The 22,904-nt window shown below is 53.6% G+C and overlaps 1 protein-coding gene and 1 long non-coding RNA gene across 5 annotated transcripts in view; one reads left to right on the top strand and one right to left on the bottom strand.

Moving 5' to 3' along the window:
- Window positions 1-2,399: 2,399 nt before the first annotated feature.
- Window positions 2,400-15,826, bottom strand: ARX (aristaless related homeobox). The gene is made up of 5 exons (XM_082219966.1): window positions 15,147-15,826; window positions 13,290-13,998; window positions 10,347-10,392; window positions 7,211-7,548; window positions 2,400-3,761 (listed from the first exon to the last, which is right to left on the bottom strand). The coding sequence occupies exons 1-5, from the start codon at window positions 15,337-15,339 to the stop codon at window positions 3,521-3,523; spliced, it is 1,527 nt and encodes a 508-aa protein (XP_082076092.1). The 5' UTR covers window positions 15,340-15,826; the 3' UTR covers window positions 2,400-3,520.
- LOC309530830 overlaps window positions 7,311-22,904 on the top strand; it is a 572,302-nt gene continuing 556,708 nt past the window's right edge. For all 4 annotated transcript variants that reach the window (XR_014218919.1, XR_014218920.1, XR_014218921.1 and 1 more), the window contains exon 1: window positions 7,311-7,428. This is a non-coding gene — a long non-coding RNA (uncharacterized lncRNA). The remainder of the gene's footprint in view (window positions 7,429-22,904) is intronic.

Genomic DNA, 22,904 nt, shown 5'->3' with positions numbered 1-22,904 from the left:
TTAGCACGGTTGTTGGGTTGGGTTGCGTAATGTATGTCTATACAGTTTCATGTATGTCTAGCCAGTTTCTTCATACAAAATTTGAGTGAACATCCCATGCACAGAATTTTGCAGGATGCTCGGTAGATGACCCATATTCAGGGACTGATTGTTCTTAGCTAGTCCACCAGATCAACGAATGTGAAACAGCACTGCCACATCCACTCCTCACGGCTGAAGAAAACAATACCGTGATTAGGAACCACTTCTGCTGTTTGCAGCCCAAGATGCTGCCTCGTGGGGGGGGGGGATGCACCTCCCACAGGATGTTCAAGAAAAGGGGCGCGGGGGTGCAGTTTGAGGTTTGTAGCCAGCCTGGTCCAGCTTCGGCTGTCATTTTGTTATTCTTAAAGAGAAGAAGTGACATGAGGGTTGGGGTTCGAGGGAAGGCTTGGCTGCGGGGGAGCCTCCCTCACTTCTTTGGCGCCAAAGGCGGCTTCCATTAATGAGCAGATCTTCACAGCTGGATGAAAACGAGAACACCTCAGCCATCCGCCAGGCGAGCTTCTGGTGGTGGGTCCCGTCCTTTTTTTCCCAGGGCAGCCCAGCTTTCAGGGAAGGGAAAGGTCGTGGGCTTCTGGGGCGGCTTTGAGGCCTTGTCAGGCGTGATATCCCACCCCCCCACCTCTTAAATATATATATTTATATATATATATATAGGGGAGCTCGCTGGAAGTCCGGGGCTCCCTTGAAAAGAAAAAGCCCGCGCGAGCGAGCGAGCAAGAGAGAAATCGCCGTCGCCCAAGCGCCCCCGACCCAGTTGGGAAGCCTAAATAGGGGGCCTTTCGCTCGGGGTTTGTTTGCAGCCGCCGAATGACACGGGATTAGGAGGTTTGTAAACCAGGGGCGAGGGGGGCTTTCAATGGCCCGGCGATGTAATCCTCGGAGGTAATTTCACGCGATTTGCTTCTGCTCCATGGCAGGGTCAACTGAGAGGGGACGAGAAACGGCTCGCCAAAGGAGGGATCAGGCGGCCGGCGGAGAAGGGGGCGCGGGCGCGCAGGAGAGCCCGGCAGCAGCTGCCTCCGCCGCTCAGCGCCAAATCCGAGGCGCAGAGAGAGAGAGAGAGGAAGGGAAGGAGGGAGGGAGGGAGCAGACAGACAGACAGGGAGAGAGGCTCGTCGGTGCGCACACCAAAGCAGCGACGGGCCCCGGACCTGGCTTTTTTTCCCCAAGCCTTGGCGAGCCGCCGTTGCCAGGCCTCGCCTCAGTCCCAGCCTCACTTCGCCTGCAGGAGGGAGGCTTGGGCGCCGGGGATCTCGCCCACCAGATCACCAGTCGAGAAGCGATCCGGTGGAAGAGCGCACCATCGCCACCAGCTCCGCCTGGCAAGCCCACCCCCAACCTAGGTGGTCCAGGATACCACCGAGGCTCCCACCCTCTGGTCAAGCACGATCTCCCTCTCTTTCTTTCACCTTCTCTGGCTGGAGCAGCGGAGTTGCAGCACCTTCCCTGTCCCTCCCCCTCCCGCTTCTCTGGAAATGGCCATGAGAAGACAGCTGCTCGCCTTGACCCAGTAAAGAGGACGCCACACGCAAAGCCAGTGTGCAACATTCGGGATTCCTGTTGCTTTAGGCAGCGGGAAAGAAAAGAGAGGCGGAGGCGAGTCGCCTTATCTGGTCAGATAAGGAACCAAACCATCTTGGCCATCAAAAGAATGAAACGGCGCAGATGCGCTACCGCCACCCCCTTTTTTGTACAGAGCGATCCTGCGCGCATTTACTCGGGAGTCAGTCCGGTGTTCCATGAGGATTACTTTCAGGGTAGAGGGCACAGCACTGCAGCTTTACAGCACACGATTCTGCCCCCGGAGGTTTGCTCCCAGTCTAAGTGTGCACAGGATGAGCAGCCTTGCAGTGCCACCCTATGTATGTTTACTCATCAGTCAGTCTCCTCTGTTGTCATTCCTTGGGAAAGGGACATAGGCTACAATCCTACACCCGCCTCCTTTGGAGAAAGCCCCAATGAGCTCAGTGGGACTGAATTCCCAGTAGATAAGGAAAAGATTTGTGCTGCCAACCTGTTACCTGCCCACAGCTGTCAGCCTGTGCCTAGGCCAATTTTCCACATCCTGGTACTCTCCATATATTTTGGACTACAGCTCCCATGAGGGCACCAGGTTGGGAAAGGAGGAGTGTCTTTTAACATTAAAACCAATTTGGGTTAGGGGAAAAATAATCTTGCCTAGAAAGCTTGTGAAAGTAATAAAATATTTTCATTTTTTCCGTTTACATATTTTTAGGCATCTATCAGACAAATATCTGCAAAGCTGGAGAGTCCAATCAAGTCCTTGGTACCCTAGCCCTCCCTCACCTTGGTGATGAAGCACAATTTACTTCCAATGACGCTGCATCTCCAGGTATCTTTTCAAATTCTTCATAAATGTATATATATATATTTTATTTTCTATGGGTGACACTTTTCCACTTGGTCGCAAGGGAAAGTGAGAGCAATAACAACATTACACAAAAGCACTGTACCGACGCCCTGTCTCTCTCTCTCTTTTCGACTCGCTTTCCCTTTCTCTCTCTCTCTGGTTTCAGGAACCTCTACAGTTAATAAGTTAAATAAAGGGTTTGTACATAAATATTTGTCTAGGGACCCTATGATATCTACAACACAGTAAGAATCTACAGAAATGACAAACTTGTACAAACACTACACGGAGTGCAATTGTTATATAACATTTCAAATATACAAAGCTCTGGGTTGCTGTGTTTCTTTTCTCTTTTTTTGCTTTTTCTTAATTTTTTTAATAACAATGGTATGTACAGAGCATCACAGTTTTGTGACTTCTTTTTTTAAAACAGTCCATATTCTAGCACTGTTATTTTTCCCTTTGGTTTGCTATAAAACCCTTGGTTGGTGTGATGATAGGAGGACCCCTCCACACACACGACAAAAGAAAAGAAAAGAAAAGAAAAAGACCAGACTCTCTCCCCGATCCCACCCCGCTCCCCTTTTGCCTTATTAAGTGCACCGGTTCGTTTTAACACAGCATCGCATCATTGGCTTCCTTTTGGCCTGGCCCAAGCAGCATCCTTGGTTTCGACGTCCTCCCAAAGCTCCTCTTAAGATCGGCCCAGGGTGACATGACTAGATGTGGCGAAGGGAGAGAGAGGGGCGTGGGCTGCGCCGCCACGTCGTACCTGCCCACGCGCCCCGCTCCGAAAGGTCCTCTCTCCTTTCTCCTCCTTGGGATGTACTTGGGTGTTCAAGAAACGGAATGACATTGGGGAAGGGGTGGCGGGTGCGTGGGGTAGTCCCAGCCAAGGAGCTTCTGCTGAATGGCCCGAGGGAAGCATGAAAAGCAGGAGCCTGGCTTGCTCCGAGTACCGAACCGGAGGAGAAGCTCTCCGCCGCGGATCCTCGGTCTCTCTTTGTATGTGTCTGTCTGCTTCTCGCTCTCCCGTTTTGGTCTTGGGTTTCGCTCCTCGCCAGGCGATCTCTGGCCGGCCTCGCCCCGCCCCGTCGGGGCTGCTTAGCACACCTCTTTGCCCGTGCTGTTCCCGGGGAGGATGTTGAGCTGCGTCAACTGCGCCGCGTGCTCCTTGGCCTTCAACCGCAGCGCCGCGATGCTGGAGGCCCGCCGGTCCGCTGCCGCCGTGGCCGGATCCGAGAGGCCGCCCGACTGCACGGCGCTCTCCACGCTCGGGGCCGGCTGGCGCAGCAGGGCGGCCGCGGTGGACGCGCTCGTCAGCGGGGCCATGGTGGAGAAGAGCCTGCAAGCCAAGAGGACACAGGCCGGGCGGTCAGGGCCGAGCTGACAGTACGAGGCCCGGGGGGGGGGGTGGCGGCGACCAGGCGAAACCCCCGGAACCCCGTGTCACTAACAAAAGCGCGCCTACATTGCATCATCCGCGTCAGGCTGCTTTTAAAACGGGCCTGCTGGACTCCAGCTCCCATCAGGCCCAGGGAGTGTGGCTCATGGGCGTTGTAGTCCATTCAAGGGCAAACCCACTTTCAAATGCAAGGAAACAGGCCTCCGGAGGACTCTCAACTTCCGCTTATACAATTTAAAGCGGAGAGAGCCCAACCCGGGACCCTCCGCATACACTTGAGACTACAATTCCCACTACTACTTCTGAGCCGTTGCCGGGGGGCTCATGGGCTTTGTCGTTGCACAACTTTATGGGGAGCGTCAAATTGGCTACCCCAGAATTATAGGGCTGCGAGTGAAAGAGTGGCCAACCCCGACCCGGGCAAATGCTGCAACAGCCGCATGCTCTTTTATGTATTTGATCAGTGCTTTTATACCGCCCTTCACCCTGTCTGGATCCCGGGGCGGTGTGCAAAACAAGGTCCCGCCTCTGTTCCCTCCCGGGCCTCGATTCGAATGCCGGGTTTTCCAAGCTTAAGGTCTGGCCGGTTCCTACTCGCGGCCCTTCTCGGGGCAGCAGAAGCCAGGCGGGGTTGGAAGAGAAACGCCTAGTCAACGAGATTGTCTGTAAGGCGCCTAATTCTCTCCCATTTGCTAGTGACAGGAGCTCGCTGGCAGCAGACGTTTGAGCCTGCGACTTATACTGTGATCAGAGGGAATAATTTATTTTTTAAAAAAACTATTACTAATAATAAATAGTAGTAACAATCGAGACTTTTAGGTGATGGCTTTTCTCCCCGCTCAAGTTTCCCTCTCCTCTCCTGCTGCCACTTTCATCTTCCCCAAGCTACAGCGGTGGTTCTTTACGCTGCCTCCGCGGGCTCTTTCCCCTTGTCCTTCACGCTCGCTTCTCGGGCGCCCCTCCCCTTGCCCTTCCGATGTCTATACTTTCCTCGGCCCGCCTTATTAGAGGTCCTGGATGCCCGAAGCGGTGTCTGCCGCTCGGCTCCTTCGCGGGGCGGATGCCCACGCCCAGCAGGGCGCGCCGTCCCTGTGGATTTCCGCACAGTGGAATGCCAATTATTCTCCGGCAACCCTAGCATCCCGGCTCAATGACACAATCTTGGAAATGCCTTCCCCTCTAGTTTTCCTTCCTTACCTCTCCCCGGAGCAGCCGCTCTGAAGAGAGCAACTGACCCCCTTGACTGGCACGTCGAAATATACAGACTCTCCATTAACCAAGGAGGTGATTATTGACATCATCACGGCTAGGAATTGAACTGTGGGCCTGGAAGGCAACAGGGGCTACATACTAAGCCCGGAGCCGCCTAAGCTCCCGGACTGCGGGCTGGCGGGCTGGCTGGCTGGCGCGGGGAGGGCCTTGGGGAGGATTACTTGGGCGCGGGGAGGGGGTTCCCCGACTCTCTGCTCCTGAAATTCTTCGCGCAGCTCAGCCCTGAAGTGGGACGGACTGCATCTTGTTGCTCTCTTATAGGCTACGATTTCCGAGGGTGTTTTTCTTTAAAAAAATACAAATAGCAAAACGGGGAACCCTATATGCACAGTGGCTTGGCTTTTCAGAAGGCAGTTTCTATGGAAGGTGAAAAACTTTCCTAAAAACTTCGCATTTTAAGAGCAAGATGGAAGCGCGAGGAGGAAAATCTCTGCTTTCCTCTTCTGCTCCCTTCACTACTTCCTCGCTCTCTTTTTTCGTCGCCTGCCTATTTTGATCGCACAGCCTATTAGCCAGGCAGTTTAGTAAGCATTTTACAACTCATTTTTCAATCTGATGGGGGGGCGCAAGGGGAGGTAGCGCAGGGGCTCCGGCTGATGCAGCCAGAGAGAAGCGCTCCAAGTGTAGAATCACGGCGGCAAGTAGGGGGCGTGACAGCCCCGCAGCCGCCTGCCTGCCTTGAGGGAAATTGAGTCACTCGGGGGCTCAGGGGAAAGGCAGAAACGCTTTCGTTGTAGCTGGGCGGCTCTCGCGTTCCCCCACCACACAAAACTAAATTTTACTTGGATTTCCCCCAACCCTCCTCCAACACATAATTGTGTTAAGTGGCGTCTCGCCTGCCATGAATCTATCCCTTCTTTGTTCTCATCAGCAGAGACATCACTGCAGTTCTTTTGCCCTTCCATTTTCAACCTCTCTCCGGCTTCCATAAATCCCGACAATGCTTTTTTGTCTCTTTATAATTAGCTATTGACTTCTTTAAATTAATTGTTTGGTTATTGTTTAAAGAAAGGTAGCTGCAGTGTCATTTATTTTATTTTATCCTTGACTAACAAGCCTGGTTTTCCGTTCAGGTGTAAACTAGATAGGCTATATCTTTAGTCACTGCTGTGACTTTTCAGTGGATTTAAGTTGTCTTTATTCATTTTTTAAATCCCTTTCTCAATTTCATTTTATGCCTTTCTGTGACTATTTAGTATGGGATCAAATACCAACAAAGATGAAAGGTAAAATGAATGTGTTAAAACGCACATAGACCATTTTAAAAGTTAAGATTATTCTAATAAACAGACTGTCATCCTATCACCTAAATAATACAATGTGGCCAAGCCATCTAGCTAAAAGAAAATCTTAGGAATACCTTCCAGCCAATGTGCTTAAGACCATGGTCTAAATGCAAATACTAGTGATTGGCCTTTTCCTTTAAAGTTATCTCTATCCAGTTAGGGAACAGGAGGGTACCATGAGCTTTGCACACATTGTTGTTGTTGTTGTTATTCCCAACTCATACGAATTCCATATTCTAAAGACTGGGGATCAACACTTTAAACCCAGAAGCAAAGCGACTGAACTATTGCATCCTGCCCACGCATGGACATCTTTAGGTCATTGTTGTCAGCACAAGGGAGGAACCTCTCCAGCGCCATCAAGCCCATTAGTGCGGGACTTAGGCCCAGCAAACACTGGAAGGAACTTCTGAAGCTTTGAGCGGGGAGCGTCTCAGGTCCCTTGAAGTTTTGAAGCACAAAAAGTTCCACCACTCCTGCGCCAGGTCTAGAACACGACCAGGCAAAGCCGGCTGGATGAGGCCAATGAATGGCCCATAATCTAGTCCACTCTCCCTTCCCGTGCCTTCAGAAGCACCGCTGCACCTTCACGCGCGGGGCCCTCAGCGCACAACCCGCGCCCAAATCTTTACAAGATTTGCCTTCGCCATTCCCACCCTCAGGATTCCCTCGAGGCCCCGCCCACTTCGACTCCGAAGCGTGCCTTACGCATGCGTACTCGGGAGGAAGCCCCGCCGCGGCACGTGCGCGCGTCGGTAACGGTCTGCTCGTTGACAGCGTGTGGGGGGGGGGGAGAGAGAGAGGTTTAGGCCGCGCCTGCTTCAAGTTTACCTGCCGAAGGCGGGGCTGATGAAGGCCGGGTGTCGGAACACGGCCGCTCCCAGGAAAGTGCTGAGGCCTAGCGGGGTCCCGCCGGGGGGCAGAGCTGCCGAGCCGGGAGGCGGAGGCGGCAGGCTGGGGAAGGCGGCGGCGGCTGCAGCGGCTGCGGCGGCGGCCGTCCAGGCGGAGTCGAGAGCTGGGTGGTGAGGAGGGAAAGGACTAGCATCAAGGTAGGGACTGAGCGGGTGAGACGCCGACAGGGGCCCGGGGAAAGGCAGGCCGGGCGGGTGGCTCTGGGCGCCGGCCTTTTCCCTCTTCCGCCATTTGGCTCTCCGGTTCTGGAACCAGACCTGGAAGCCAAAACATAAAACAAGGGGGTGGGGAGGGGGGGCAAGGCGGTTAGTCAAGCGCGGCCCTCGCGGCTCCTCGGCAGCCCAGAGACGACGACGCCTCCTCTCCCTCCTCCTCAGGGAAGGCCCAGCGCTCGCTTCGGCGCCAAGGCCGTGGGGGGACCCGGGCCTGAGCGCACATCTTCGGGCTTCCGTGGCGGCTCTGGAGCAGGCATCGTCTGAAACTACCCAGCGCTCCTGCCCAGGGAGAGGCCCATAGAGGAAAGGGAAGCAAGGGCCTCTGGCTTGGCAAAAGAGCGCCCACCTCTCTGCGCCCAGACCCCATTTTGCCTTTCCTCCATGTTCTTGGCGCCTGGGCGGGGATGTCGAAGCAAAGGGTTTGGGCAAAGGGGTGGGAAGTTTCACTGCTGAGCATGCGGACCCAGAATGGGACAGAGCTACGTGACAGTGACATCACAAATCAGTTTTCTCCCCGCCTTCCTTAGTGTCTCCCTCACGGTAGTAATTTAGATGGCAAGCTCCTCGCTGGCAGAGACCTGCCTCTCTCTCCCCCCCCCCCCACCGTCCCTGGGAATCTGTAAAAGCGCCGTGCAAATAGATGGTGCCCTATTGGAAATAAAGACAATAATTAAACGCATCTCGTTTCGCTCATATCTGGTGGTGACCTTAAAGTGGATCCAGCCCTTGGCCTGGCCAAGGCAGGCTTAATATAGATCTATTTATTCTTAACGGGAGTGATCGATCAGCTTGAGCAGACTCTGACTAGGCTGGGCTTCCTGGGCTACAGGTAGAAACATACGCAACAGCTCCTTCTTAAGCGGTTGCCTTTCTGTAAGACGCACCTTCATAATACATAATACAACCAATGCGACTGCATTCAAGCAACCTCGCCTAATGTTCTCCTATTTTCTTCAAAGGTTTCCACGTATACAGCCTTTTCAGCGGGTTCTCCCCCCCTACACCCCCCGCCTTTTCTCAACTCCACTGTTTGACAGACAGTTGAATGTTTTCGCCAGCCACACACGCTAAACATCATGTTTTCTTTTATGACAATTTTAAACCCATGCCTTCTTAGCGGCACTTAAAAGGCTCTAACGCTAATTTCCCAGTCCGTGGAAATTATTTTTCATTATTATTATTGTGGTTATTACGCCATCTCCGCAGCCACCCACACTCAGAGCCGCCACCAGAGCCGTTCTCGGGGAGAACGCTCACATTTTGCAAAGAGCTCTGGTCTTTTCAGCGGGGGGAGATGAAAAGCAAAAGGGGCAGCAATAAACAAGCTTCCCTCCCCTTTCCTAGTTATTAATAAAAACAGGGAGGGGTTCTCTATATATTCATATCAGCCATCGACATCTTTCTCCAGTTTTAGAGCCAAAGCACTGAAATACTACCGAAAATATATCCCTCTCCAAATTTGGAAACGGAATAAAAACGGGAGGGCTACTTTCTAAAATCTAAACAGATTGACAATGCAATCCCATAGGTGTATGCTCAGAAGTAAATCTCACCGAGTTCAGTGGGATTTACTCCCAGGTGAGGGTATATAATAGGATTGCAGCCTCGGCTTCCATAGGAGGCAATTATTTGGAAAAAGCTTGGGGAAAATGAGAAAGAGAGCCACATATTCGGGGGGAGGGGGGCAGGGAAACCGGGACCATCTTCTCGTTTGTGTTGCTCCTCTCGCCTCTAGAAAGGTCCCAGCGCAGCCAGCCTAGGAGCTGCGGCTCAAGGCAACGGCAAACGTGGCGTCTCGGCGCGTCTTTTCCGTTTCCAACTCAATTAGCAACTTGGCCCCACTGCAAATTCCCCCTCTCTTATTGAATTAATAAGTTTGAGTACACCCAAAGGTAAACCGAGGGGCTCTAATAATTCATATTCCCCTTAATTACATCTTCTCCACTGAATAGGGAGGGAAGGGAGGGCGAGAAAGAAAAGGGGGGTTGTCTCTGTCTCTCTCTTAGTTATTTAACTTTCCCACGACTCATTCCCCTGAGCTGAAAATCCTGATTTGCTGTCACATCTCTGTTTGACAATGGAGAAATGTGTCAACAGAAAGGAGGGGACCGGGCTCTTCATTAGCCCCTCTAATGCGAGAAGCTGTTGTGTATTAAATGAGCCATATGGAATTTATGATGCTTTCGCCGCGCCTGACTTTCAGTGTAAAGTGATTTGCGCGGAGGCAAAAGGCCGCCGCCATCTGTCGGGGGGTTGGCCGAAGAGGGGCGAGTGGAGCGCCTGGCTCTCCGCGCTGCGTAGCCTCCGGGCTCGGGGTGGGGGAGCAAACACCTTCTAATAGCATTGCACCGTCGAGCCAAAAACAAAATCGAGGAAATCAAATAGCATTAGCTGACTCTCTTCGGGCCAAGCGGAGAGGAAACCAAACAGCCCCTCCCTGTTTGCTCGAGCGCCAAAGTGCCCTTTGATGGAGGCCCGATGGGCCATTTGAGAGCGCAGGCAAATACCTGCTTCGCGCTGCGTTGGGCTGACAACCACAGCTAGTTCTTTCATCGGGGTGGAGGTGGGAAGGGGGCAGAAGGAAAGCTGCTGGGGGCTTGCTCCCCCCCCCCACAGAGCCAGAACGAAATTAACTGGTTTCAACGAGGGAAAGGGCAGACTGGCACCCATCACCCAGCGTTTGGTCTTAATTTGGGGGTGCGGGGGGAGGAGAGAAGGAGCGAGGCCTGTTTGGGTTCAAGGGTCTTAAACAATATTTCCTCTCCCCCCCCCACCTGCGGGGACCCCAAGCCCGCCGAGAGAGCGCTCCCAGTCCCCATCGCAGCTGCCCCTGGACTCACCTGCACTCTGGCTTCGGTCAGATCCAGGCGCATCGCCAGCTCCTCCCTGGGAGGGAAACAAGCACAACAAGACACACGCTCAGGTGAGGCCCTGTGAAGCGGGGTAACGGGAGAGAAAGGGTCCCGCGTCTCACCGTCTTGGTGAAGGCTACTACTACTCCTTCCTTCTTTGCCCATATAGGGGAGAGCCATCCACATGCAAAGTCCCAAACAAGGCCAGTTTCCTGCCCTTCGCTCCAGTTCCTACTGGCACTGACGCTGGATCGCCCCGAAATGCCCCCAATACCCCCACTCCCCGCAAAAAAATTAATATCCCAAACCAGGAAGCGTTTCACTCTCCACATCCTGAGAAGGCTAGCTTGAAATCGGGTGCACAAAGCAGACTAGAAAAAAAACACCTCCCAAGTTTCTTGTTTTGATCTGCGTGTCCCTGTCCCCCGTCCCCCCCCCCCCCCGTTGTTGTTACGAAGCGAAAATGTTTGGAGGAAGTGAAAAGAGGAAAACTTGCGAGCGGGGGCTCTGACAGTCTGCTGGGAAGGGCCGCGACCCCGGCCCAGGCCCGCAGCCCCGCGCGCCGGAGCAAGGCTCCCCCCTCCAAACGCCGCGCCGCGGCACAGAGGAGATCCTTTGAGCTGCAACGCGAGCCCTTCATTGCGATTATTATTGCAACAATTAAGGCAAATCGGAAACCATTACTATGTTAGAAAACTGCTTATAATCTGTTTACCTCGAATATGAGAGCTCCCGGGATAATTGGCTCTCCCTCCGTTAGGAAGAAAAGCGCCGCGCTGGCCAGAGAGGAAGCCTGGCCGGGCTGGAGCGGAAGAGCCAGCTCGCCCTTGCCCAGCTCCTCCAGACTGCCAACTTTTTCTTTTTTTAAAAAAAAAGATCTCCAGCCCGAGGGTCTGGCTCCTCACAGAGATGGCCGCACCAAAGCCTCTCTGCCCCGATGTGCGCCATGGGAGGAGCGGCCTGGCTAAACCTCTCCAGCCTAAGCCGGCACATTCCACTTCAAAGACCTTTCCGAGCGAAATCGGAGCATACGCCGGTCGGGCTTCCAGAGGAAGAGCGCTCCCTAGGCAAGCCGTTGCCTTGAGTGGCTGCGAGGCAAAGCAAGGCAGCAGCTTTCGCTCAAGCCGCAGTTCCGTTTCCTAAGCAAGGGGATCCCGGTGATTTCCTGCGCCACGCCAGCGAAGCTGCGTCTTATGCCCGCTGGCTCCGAAAGAGATTCCAGCAAATGTGCCAAGAAATAAACGCTGCTTCCCATCCCATTTCTACGGAAATACTCTTCCCCACCCCCCATATTAGAGGTGAGGCGAGCCTCGGCTAACGACTTTAACAGTGCAATAAACTGAGTTACGTGGGTCTCCTCGGAAGTAAATCCCACCGACTTCAGTGGGCTACTCTGTTAAAATGGGGACCGGACTGCAGCCCCAAGAAGGGGGTAAAATATGGAAGGGAATTAGGGTCGCTCTTAATAAGAAGCCAAAACGAATCTCTGTATTCTGAGGATCAGTAATTCCTTTCCTCTTGGTAAATAGCAAAACCTTTGCTACAAATATTGCTGAAAGCGACCCTTCTCGGATCCGGATGCGGTAAAAGGAATTCCTCGCAGAAGAGGCTTTGCAGCTCAAAACGAAATTCGCCTACTTATTGAGAGCGTAACCCCGTTAATAGCGTTATGCTCTCCTCTCCTTTTCTCCGGATTGCAAATGGGAGCATTTTAGGAGTACGGGGGAATCCAAAGAAAGGAAAGGATCTGCTACCGAGTGATTTAAAAATTAAAAACCCACCAAACCACTTAGGCACAGACTTGCAAACAAAATGGGCATCTGCATCATTGTCATTTTCACTGCAATTAAGTTCGTCTCCCAAGCAGATTCTAGGTAACGGGAGGCAGGGACTTCCCCCTTGAAAGCGCAAATGCAACTTGACACCGCTTTAATTCGGATCAAGCCTGATACACGTCTGATACAGCGCTTCAGGGGAAGACGAACAGCCCGGTTCCTTTCAAAGTAAGCGTGCCCGGTTAGGCTTCTGCTTCAAACCCCTGTAAGGAGCAGACCTCAAGGCAAGGCAGTGGATCAGAATGACTTTCTCCCTCCGGACTCCCTCCCCCCTTTAAAAAAAATCTTTTTCTTTTTTCTTTCTGGACAGTGCCCAGAAACGTCCTGAACCGGCGGGCGGACGCTTGGGGCGCTTGGGGCTTCTGCCAAAGCTTTCCAAGCAAGCTGCCATTCTCGTCCCATATTTTTAGCCCTCTCAAGCGGAATACTTTGATCTTTTCAAAACTATATCTATCTATATATACGCACGGGGCTTCCCTGCGGCAGGGCAGCGCTCCAGCTTCCACCGAGAGCGCTGAAACTGATACCCGACAGACTAGCCGGAGGATCAAGGCAAAAATAGACCCCGGAGAGGGTTTGACAAAGACGCGGCCAAAACCCACCTCTAACCTGTCCTTGGCCGGCGAACTCGGGCAGAGCCACACAAGCCCCTCTCTCCTCCTATCCTAAGGATGGGGTGTCTGGACTTCTGAGGAGAGGGAACCTCAAAAAAAGAACGACTTTTTCTCCTGGACGCGGAGTGGATTGAATAAAGCCCTGGGACACAACGGGGGGGGGGGGAGAAGGGAATTTCCCACCATATCCCACCCCGTCAGTTCCACAGCTTCCCAAGTTATCCCCAGGCGCGCGCACTTTTTCTTCTTGTCGTGTACATTTATCTCCAAGTCCCAAGGCTTCCTATTTTGCCCGCAGACACCCCTCCGTCGATTTCAATCTTAAGAGTTTATACTCATTGTCTCTTTCCAGCCCCGTCTAACTTGAGCGAAGAGTGGCCAGGGGAGCCGCACCGGCGGACCTCGCTTTGGGCCCTGGGGACAGGCGGAACCCCCAAGTTGGGCAGCTGCCCCCTCCCCTCCCCCAGCGCCTCGCCCCCTACCTGGTGAAGACGTCCGGGTAGTGCGTCTTCTGGAAGGCCCTCTCGAGCTCCTCCAGCTGGTAGCTGGTGAAGGTGGTGCGGTAGCGGCGCTGCTTCCTCTTGAGCAGCCCCTCCTCGGAGTCGCTGCCGGCCGACAGGCACACGCTGTCCTCGCCGTCCTTGCCCTCCACCAGCTCGTCGACGGGCAGCAGCAGCTCCTCCTTGGGAGAGCAGCCGTCGGCGCCCTCCGTCCCCGGCGCCGCGCCAGGTCCCCCGACGACGCCGACGGGGCCCCCAGCGGCCCGCCGGGCCTCCTTGGCCTCGGCCAGCAGCTCCTCGTCGTCCTCCAGCTCCTCGTCCAGCTCCTCGGCCTCTTCCTCGTCGTCGTCGTCGTCATCCTCGTCGTCCTCGTCGTCCAGCAACTCGTCGTCTCGCCCGGGCCTGCTGTCGAGGCCGCCGCCGCCTCCTCCTCCTCCTCCTCCGCTGGACAGCTCGTCGAGGGCGGCAGCGGCCCGCGGGAAGGGCGCGTTCTCCCGGTACGACTTGCTGCGGCTGATGCTGACCTGCGGCGCCTGGCTGATCTTGAGCGAGTCCCAGGACGAGGCGCCCGCCTCTACCCGCTCGGCCCTCGCCAGCAGCCGGCCCCCGCCGGGCCCGTAGAGGCGGCGCAGCTTGGGCGGCAGGTGCAACTCGGCAGCCTCGAAGCCCGCCGGGCTGCCCTTGGCCGGTCCTGCCGGGGAGACGAACACAGACAGACACGCACCCGTCACCCACCCGGCCGGGCACGTTTCGCTGCCGCCCAGCCGGGGGGGGACCCTCCGTCTGCCTCTAGAAACGGGCCCAGGGACTCGGAGCAAAGGGCAGACCGTGCGTGGGGGGCCCCGGTGTAAATACAACCCCCCCCCCATTTTGCCCAGATGCTTTCAACTTTCTAGGCGGGCAGCTCCAATTATTTTTGCCAAACCAGGTCGGATCTCTCCACGTCTCCCTTTCCCGTCCCGAGACCAAAATCCTTCACAGGAAACTCTATCAAAACCCACCCCTGTAGGAACTGTACGGAGAGATAAATTTGAGGATTGTGTCTGGACGAAAGCAAAAGCTAACTGTTCTCTGCATTAGTTTTTATTCCAACCACTTGACTTATTAAACATTACTATTCTTTTAAGTGCATTCATTAAAAGTCTCTCTCCTCCAGCCGACAATCTGACACCTGTCGGCTTCGTCAAAAGCATTTCCAGCGGCTCTGCCGGCACCCGAAGATCCCCATGAATTGGAAGGCCGGAGAGAAAGAGGCTTAAAATATTTTTAAACTCTTTTTCTCTGTCCCCTCCAAACACATTCTATCCGGAGCCCCACTTCTTTACAACCGGGAGCCCCGCCAAAGGACGCCCTATCTATTCGCCCTCCCAAGCAGGCCTGGCAGCGGAAAGGCGCCGCCGAAGCAGCAACGGAAAATACGCGCCAGGGACCTGCTGACTTGCCGCCGTTACTTCTCTTCTTTCACCCCACCTTCTCCAAAAAAGAAGAGGAGACCCCCATTTGGGGCACCACCTCCCCTTCTCCCCAAGCAAGCTAAAGGCGACCCCGGGCGTGTCTGGGATGCAGCTGGTGGTGGGAGGCAAGGCAAAACAGAGACCCCAAGAGTGGCGGGGAAGCGGAGTTTCTCCCAGTCCGTTTCTGCCCCCTAACCTTCCTGATCGCCTGGGCGGTGGGTCGCCTGCATCTGAGACCCACGCGCCCATCCACGCCACTTGCAAGGGGGTCTCCGCGCTCTAGGCCGGCTCTCCGGGCGCAGGATTTCCGCGGAGCTGCCCGGAGAAGCGAAGTTGCCTGCCAGGCCCGCCTGCTCTTTCCTCTGCCCCCCTGGGCTGGGCTTACCTTGGCCGGCCTTGTCCTGCTCGATCCTGCCGGCCAGCGGAGCGAGGCTGGGCGCCGCTCCCAGCAGCCGCATCTTGCACGGGCTCCTCCGGCCCAGGATGCTGTCGATGCAGTAGGACGAGAGCAAAGTTGGCGATTTACTTTTGCATTCGGGCCTGTCGGAGCAGCTCTCCTCTTGGTATTGGTTGCTCATGGCTCGGGCTTGCTGGCCCCTCCCGCGCCGCCGCGCCTGGCCGGGCTCCGGGTGGCGGCGCGTGTGGGCTCCGGGCTCCGGGCTGGGCTGGCACCCCTCCCCCCACCAGGCAACGGCAGCAGCGCCGGCAAAGTCGCCCCTCTTCCTGCCCAGGACACTGGGAACAAGTGTAGCGCCTGAGCCGCAATAGCTTGGCTCTTGATTCCCTCTCCTCCACGTGCTGGGAGCCGCGCTCTGATTGGCTCTCTCCAGAGGCTGGGCAGCCTTCGGCTCCCAGCCAAGGGGAAAACGCGGTCCGGAATCGTGAGAGGGGAGGGGGCAGGGAACGGGAACGGGTTGCTTGACAAAAAGTTGGCAGGCTAACTTTCCCTGCCCAGACCTCGTCCTTGCTGGGGCTGAAGGACAGGAAGAGATCTGGCGAAGGTCATCTCGTTCAACTCCTCTTCCTTGGAAAAGTTTCCTGCCAATTTGACACTTCCAGGGACGATGAGCCCAAATAATCCAGACTATATAGTCTTAACTATATTATATAGGGAACGGTGTCTTAACTATGTCATATATTCGTCCCGATCTTCCCAAATAACTTATTGTTCCATTCAAGGAACAGCCCTCCTCCCCTAATTTTGTTTTTGTTTTAAAAGTGGGTTGTTGGGCATTATTAAATTAGTGAGGGATTAACTGGATTAATTATTACTGCATTCCGTTAGTGCTGATCTTCATCAGGCAGCTCTATAATTTTTGATACAAGTGCTGCCTAAATAGAGCACAGAGCACTTCTGTCCTGAACTACTTGAAAGTAAATCCCACTATGTTCAATAAACCTTACAGTGTGTGTTTAGGATTGCAACATTAATGTAGAACGTGTGTGGGAGTATCTGTACATCGAGTGTGTACACACACACACACGCATTCATTCATGTATAAAAATACAGATCTCTCTCTGTAGCTAGAGAAAAATATCAAAAACACATGAGACTGTTTATCAGAAAAAGTTCGTTCACTAACAAATTGGTACAGATTAATTTGCAATGGTGGCCCGTGTGGAAACACATTTTGCGTACAAATTTCGATTTATCAAACGATTAAAGTGAATTGGTACACAAAAGCCCATCAGAACGAGCGGGCACGGTCATAAGGGAGTTTTCAAAAGGACCTAATGGACTTTCCTCGACCGATTCTTCGTTATTTATTCAATCTAGGGTCGTTGTTGCTTTGTTTGTTTGTTTGGCTGTTGCTGTTGTAGTGGATCCAGTATACCTTCAAATGCAAACCGACCAAGATCCCAGAAGAATCCTATATTTGTCTTCAGAGTGAAGACAGGTCTGTGGCAGATCAGGGATTTGACTGGAATGAAATGGGACCGGACGAGATCAAAAGGATTCTGAGTGGCTGGGACTGAGTCAAAGGCTGAAAGCCTCGCCTGAAGCCGGGAAGGTTTGGCCGGCTGCGAATGCGATGGCATTAAACCCGGGACTATCCTCCAGCAGCCTCTCTCTTTTGAAACCAAGCGGGCTAAGGATGCTTTGATGCTTCCACTGGCACCGGCCTCTTCCAACAAGAGGATAAAAGTGCCAGGTATCTGATCCTTCCCAACGATGGTGGCCGTCCCTAAACCACCCCGATTTCTAGATCCATTTCATTGTCGTTGTTGCTACTTCAAACAACTATTTTGTCAGGGAGAATTTCCCCCTAGTGTTAAAGCTCGTTCAAGACTGGGGAATAACCCCACGTTGGCATCAGTGGGCCTTCTTTGGTAAGCAGATGCGGATGTGTAACCGTCGGAGGGCCGGGATCGGGGCCCAATACCGCCGTGTGCTCCGTTCTGCTGCTTCTGAAATACGAGATTCCCCACTGCTCTGCGAAGGCAGCGTGAACAGCGGAGGCAGAGCGAGCGAGCAAATAATGGTTAATTTTTAAAAAACAAAAATCCCGGTTTTGGACAAGGGGAATACTCCAGGCCTGATTTTCTTTCTGCTCAACTTTCCTCGTTTGAAAGTGTCAAAGAAATTTACAAAGGCATCTACTTGAATCGCTTACACTGGGTATTTAAAAATACAAGGATTTATAATTGGGATCTCTCTCTCCCTCTGTCTCTCTCAAACTGTAATAAACATCTGGATAACTCTTTCAAATGCTAATGTGCCATCGACGTTCCGGAGCTGCCTTGGCAGAAGCGTTTCATCCGCCACTGGAGACGGAGGGAAAAAGGGGCTGGGAAGCGGAGCGGGGCGCCTGCTCCCGGAGGGGGGGAGCCTCCGCGCAGGAGGGTCGTCCCACAACGGGGCCCGGCTCTCGCAGCTCGCCTCGCCTCGCCCCCGTTGCTTTTGCCCCCGTCCCACTTCTCCTCCTCACAGCGCGACACTTGCTGTAGAAAGGAGAAACCAAACAGGCTTTCCCTCTGCTGGAGACGGCCCCCTCTTCTCTCGCCCTGGGAAAGGCAGAGTTTTAAGAAGACCATGAGGATGGCGAGCAGTTAAAGAAACACGAGACCGCCCTTCGTCTTAGTCTCTCGCCATCCTGGTCTTCCCACCCGAACAAAAAGCAATCAATGAATAAAATAAGGTTGGCTTTACTGCTTCAAGGCTGGGGTGGGAGAGGAGGTCTTTATTAGCAGGAATAGTGTTTATGTTTTTTAAGTAGCAGCAGCAACAATGCTGATGCGGATGATGATAATAATACCAACCACAAGATAATAATACCAACCACACGATGATAATACCAACCACAAGAGCAACAGCCACAATCGGAGTTAATCCCACCTGCCTTTCTCAAGTCAAGAGAAAGAGGGCAAATGGGGGGGGGGGCGGGGGCGGAGAGGAGGGCTAAGTCAAGAGGATGGGACTGGAAGAGCCAAATCCATCCGGAAGGCAACCCTCCTTGGGAAACCGATCGCGACTCAGAGAGGGAATTTTATTGTTGTGGCCAACCCAAGAAACCAGCCGAGGTGCCTGGCCACCTATTGGAAGGGCAGGGAAAGCCCCGACCGAGCAATTCCCGCAGCAGGTTGTGCCTCTCTCCGCCTGCGCCTCCACCAGCCCTGAAAGATGCCTCAACCAAACCAGGCAGAGGAGCAGTTATGCTGGTTGGCGTCGCCACTTTAGCTCCGATGCGACACCCTCCCTCTTTCCCTCCTCCTCTGTGTTGGGTTCGCCTTTTCCTTGGCACAAACCCGCCCGAGTGGTGTAGTGCTGTGTTGGAGAGGGAGAGGGAAAGTCCCGGCCTTCCCTCAAGCCCCGCTTTGCCCGGAGATGCTCCGTCCCACGGGGCGACTTCCAGGTCTCGTTTGGCTGGGCGACGGTGGGCACAACACGTCTCCTTGGCTCAAAGCCACCCGCTTCTTCCCCTGAGTCTTAGGCAGACTGGGGAGAAATCGTGACCTGGCAACCTGGGGAGACTCGCTCCTCGGCTTTCACTCGCCCCTTTTATTCAGATGCGCCTTCGCTTTCTTCGGAAAGCTACTTGGACGGAGGGACCCGAAAGTCCCTGCCAGGGGGTTCTCCACAATGCCTCCAGCCTTTGAGCTCCTCCGAGGTCGATTTAAACAAATAAATTGCAGTTGAGCTGCAGGTCTGGGTAACCTTAAGCAGCGCTTCCACTCCCTTTTCGAAGGGAGCCTAAAACAAAAACAAATAAGAACACCCAAGCAAAATATAGCCAGCTGTTTGACCGTTTTTAAGGAACCACGGTTGTAGTAAGAGAGCGAGAAAGCATAGCTGGAAAGTGGTGCGCTCCTCGCTTCTCAAGACCAACAAGGTTCTCAACTCGAATCAGCCAAACGACTGTGTGTGTGTGTGTGTGTGTTGGTACAAAACTGACGTCGTTTGCACCGGGTTTGCTCTCCGTAGAGACGAAGCAACCACTTGCATGCCACTAATAAATGGATGGCTTTTCTGCGTAAATAGGACTGGGTGTGGCACTTGATCTGACAGGGACTTTTAAAAGCGCCCCTCCACCCCAAATCTGTTTATGGGACTCTTGCTCTTTCTTCCCGGACCATTTCTTCTTGGCGAAGGGTAGCTAAGCCCCATGACCCCTAGTGGGGTTTCCCTCCAAATCCTTCCCGGGCTTGGTTCCCGCCAGAAGGTCGAGCGAGCTTTTTGCCGCCCAGATCCTCCGTTCCCGGTGCCTCCTCTCCCCACCCCAAGCCTTGCCAACTTCGATGCCCCATCGGAACGAGCGGGGTCCAGCTGTCACTGGCCCTGGTCCCGGCGGCACAGAGGCCGAGGGGGATTCTTGCCTGCTTGTCTGCACCACCGATCTCGCCTCCGCGCGCCTTTGCGTTTCCTTGGCTCTTTTTGTCTCTCCCCCTTCTCTCCTTAGCCTTTTAAATAAAAACAAACTTCCCTTCATTGATGGTCTCCCTTTCCCTGTTCCCTCCTGCAACCTGCTAATTTCACACCGGAGCGCCCTTGTTTCCGGGCTCGGGGGAAGCGAGGGAGAGAGAGAAAACAACAATAGTGCAATGATCCAAAATGATACAGTCGAATTATAGCAATTAGAGTTCTACTTGGAGGAGAAAACCTTGCTGAGATCAGCCAAACAAACGGATGCCTTGTAAGGATAACAAGTTTTGGGGAGTGACAGGCAGCGCTGAGAAAGGCAGCAGGGCGCCCACCGGCAGGTTTCCTTCACCCCCCCCCCCAGCTCCGCTTTCCTCTTCCTTCCAATCTGCCGGGATTCACCTCATGGAATGGGGCTTCCCACTTCAGCTCCCCCCTAAGATGCTCACAGGAGGCAGCGAAACGGGATCCCTTCTTCTCTCCTCCCTTCCACCCTTCTCTCCCACCCTCCTCTCCCGTTGTACTTGGCAGGGCGTCCCAGCTTCCCCGCGGAAGCGGGCAAACGAGGCGAGCATCCGTGCGCCTCGCTCTCCCGCGGGGCCAGGACGTGTCCCGGCGGGCCGCGGAAAAGCAGCGGCGTGGAAAGCCAAGCCTCGGCTGGGCCCAGCGCGCTGAAAGCATGTCAGTGATACGGAATGGCATAGATCACCTTGCAAGTTGCAAGCCCAACTATGCACCCCCCTATCCATCTAGCGACCGATCTCTCCCTTATATCGCAATGCGCTGCACAGCAAACGGATTCTGGGCTAGTGGAGGGAGCCTTCGTGATTTCAATGCGGTTTTAGACAGGCCTCTCTTGTTGGATGGTGAGAAGAAGCGAGGCCTGAGCTTTGAGTTAGGCTAGACCTCTTCACCGCTTGCCTCTGGAACCGGTTGGGTCGAAACCTGGGGGGGCTTCCAGGGAAAGTTGGGTAGTGCTGAGCTCTGATCAAAAAGCTCTCCAAACCGTCCTCAGTCGTAACCGACTGAGCACTACTTGCTTCCGTAGGATTCCAGCATGACAGATCCAGGTCAAGCGCGCAGCAGGTCTCAGCGTGACACCCCCGGCTCCGGTGGGGGCTCACTTTCCTTCTGGGAAAGTATTTCCCCTTTTGCTCCTTGGACCAAGCCTGAAGGGGTGGCGATGCCGTTGGGAATGCCGTTGGGAGCGTCCTCCTACTTGACGATGTACGGACTGCTGTCGGAGACGGGGAAGAGAACGGGCTCCCCTGGAGTACCGAGTGGACCGGATGCCTGACCTATAGGTGTTTCCAGGCCCCTCATTTACACCAGGGGCATGGAGGGTGGCAGTGGAGCGGAGGAAAGGAGAGGGATGTAGCCGGGGTGCCAATGGCTTTGCACTTGTAAGAGGGATCAATAAAGTCCACGTGCAGAGGGAGGGGTGTTATGACTCCGGAATGGTACCGGACTGCTTTTCCTCCGTAATTCTAAGCACATCAGTCCACTCTAAACAATACAGGACTATGCCTGCCTGCCATTCTCAGTGCAGCCCAGTCCCTTTCCATTCCACTTTACGCACCAGAACCATGGGCATAGCCAAGGGGGAGACAAGGAGGGGCGTTGCACTCCAAAATAAACCCCCCCCAATAAAAATACACAGCAAACTGAGGTTCTGCCCCCCCATCCTGGCTACGCCCGTTACCAAATCCATGATCTATCCCATTTAAGCATCGTTATTCCACTCAATACATCTTCATTTCTCGCTCGTTCCAACCCGAGCAATCTCAGACAATTGTCACTCTATTCTAGACACTTTTATGCCGGGATCTTTCCTCGATGCTTTGCTGCGGTTTTAGTCTTCGGAGCGCTTTCCTTCCTCTGCGAGCTTTTCAGTGGGATCAAACAGGCCCGCAGTTTAACACGAGGGCCGTTCCATTAAGCTTCCCTTTCGGTGTTGCTTTGCGCTTGCCTGGGTCAACTTTATTGCCCGTGTTCGCTTTTAATACGGAATGGAAAACACCTTTGGGGCCTTTTCCGTGGTCCAGTTTTTAGAGGTCCGGGCGTTTCTTAGATGCAGGCGTAGAAAGGGCCCACGCGCATCCTTCGCGATTTCATTGCAACGCCGCTCTTTTATGTAGCCACTGCAAATGTTCCCGTTTCTTTCATGTTCATTTAATTTTTCCTAGCACCTCGTTTAGTATCACCTCCCTTCCTCCCCAGCCCCACGTGTCCTTTTTAGAAACCCCAAACAGTATTCCATATTGTGCTTCTGCTGAAACTAAGAGCGCGGATCCTCTGTAAATCACGTGTCAATTGCCCTCCTGCAGGACCGGGGGCAGTGGGGACTCCCCAGCGCCTGGTTCCGTCGCTTTCGGCCAGGAGGAGATTTGTTCGCCCTCTAGTGGACGCGCAGAACTCCAACCTTTCAATCTTGTCGCGTTCTTATAGGACGGAAGTAAACCCCGGTGGCTTTGTCTGGAGAAAGAATAGAAGGCAGGAGATGAGACTGAAGCCAGTTTTAACATGCCTATTAGGCTGCTTGCTTGCCTAAGGGTTGCCGTGTCAGTTCGAGTGGATGAGGATAAGGCAGGTTCCGATCCCTGCTTCTACATACAGCTGATCTAATATTTCATTTTAACCTCCCCAAACGCTAGTAGTGAAAGTGAGATGTAGTTTGTTGCAGGAAAGCTAATAATCAAATTGTGTCTCAAGTAAGACTGGTATGTCTTTTACTGAAATCAAGGAATTCCTTATTTTCTAATTTGTTTGTTTCATATTAACCATTGTGATATAGCTGCTTTATAACAATGCAGGAGTCACTCCAAGAAAATGTTTGGACAATCGATTTCCTCCAGGAGCCCAACATTGCCATTCCTGGCTAAAACAAATCTTCCCAATGTGCGTTGGTTGCCTTCTCCAGAGGCAAGTCTCCTTGCCTAATTCTCACAAAGTGGAGCGTCTCCTTCGTCGCCTCGACGCAGGAGGTCTTTCCCTGAAGGAACAGGCAAGGAAGAATTGCTTCTGAAGAAGGGGGGTATAGAACCCAAATATGTTGGGCTCATTTCAATTAACTGTTTCCTAGTACCTATTGAAGCCGTAACTCACCTACCCTAGTTAATGTTCAGAATTATCCTCTCTAAATCAATGGAAGCAACCCCCAGAATTTCTATGCAGAATTTCTATGCGGTGAGGGAGGGAAATACAAGACAGTATTGAATGCAGTCTGTGAACACTCCATATATATGGCCAGTTCACTCATTCTACATGTTGAATTACCATTGTCAT

The sequence above is a fragment of the Podarcis vaucheri genome, assembly GCF_965113315.1.
Source record: "Podarcis vaucheri genome assembly, chromosome: 4".
Classification (NCBI taxonomy): Eukaryota; Metazoa; Chordata; class Lepidosauria; order Squamata; family Lacertidae; genus Podarcis; species Podarcis vaucheri.
The sequence above is the reverse complement of the archived record's forward strand: the minus strand, read 5'-3'. Positions and strand labels throughout refer to the sequence as shown.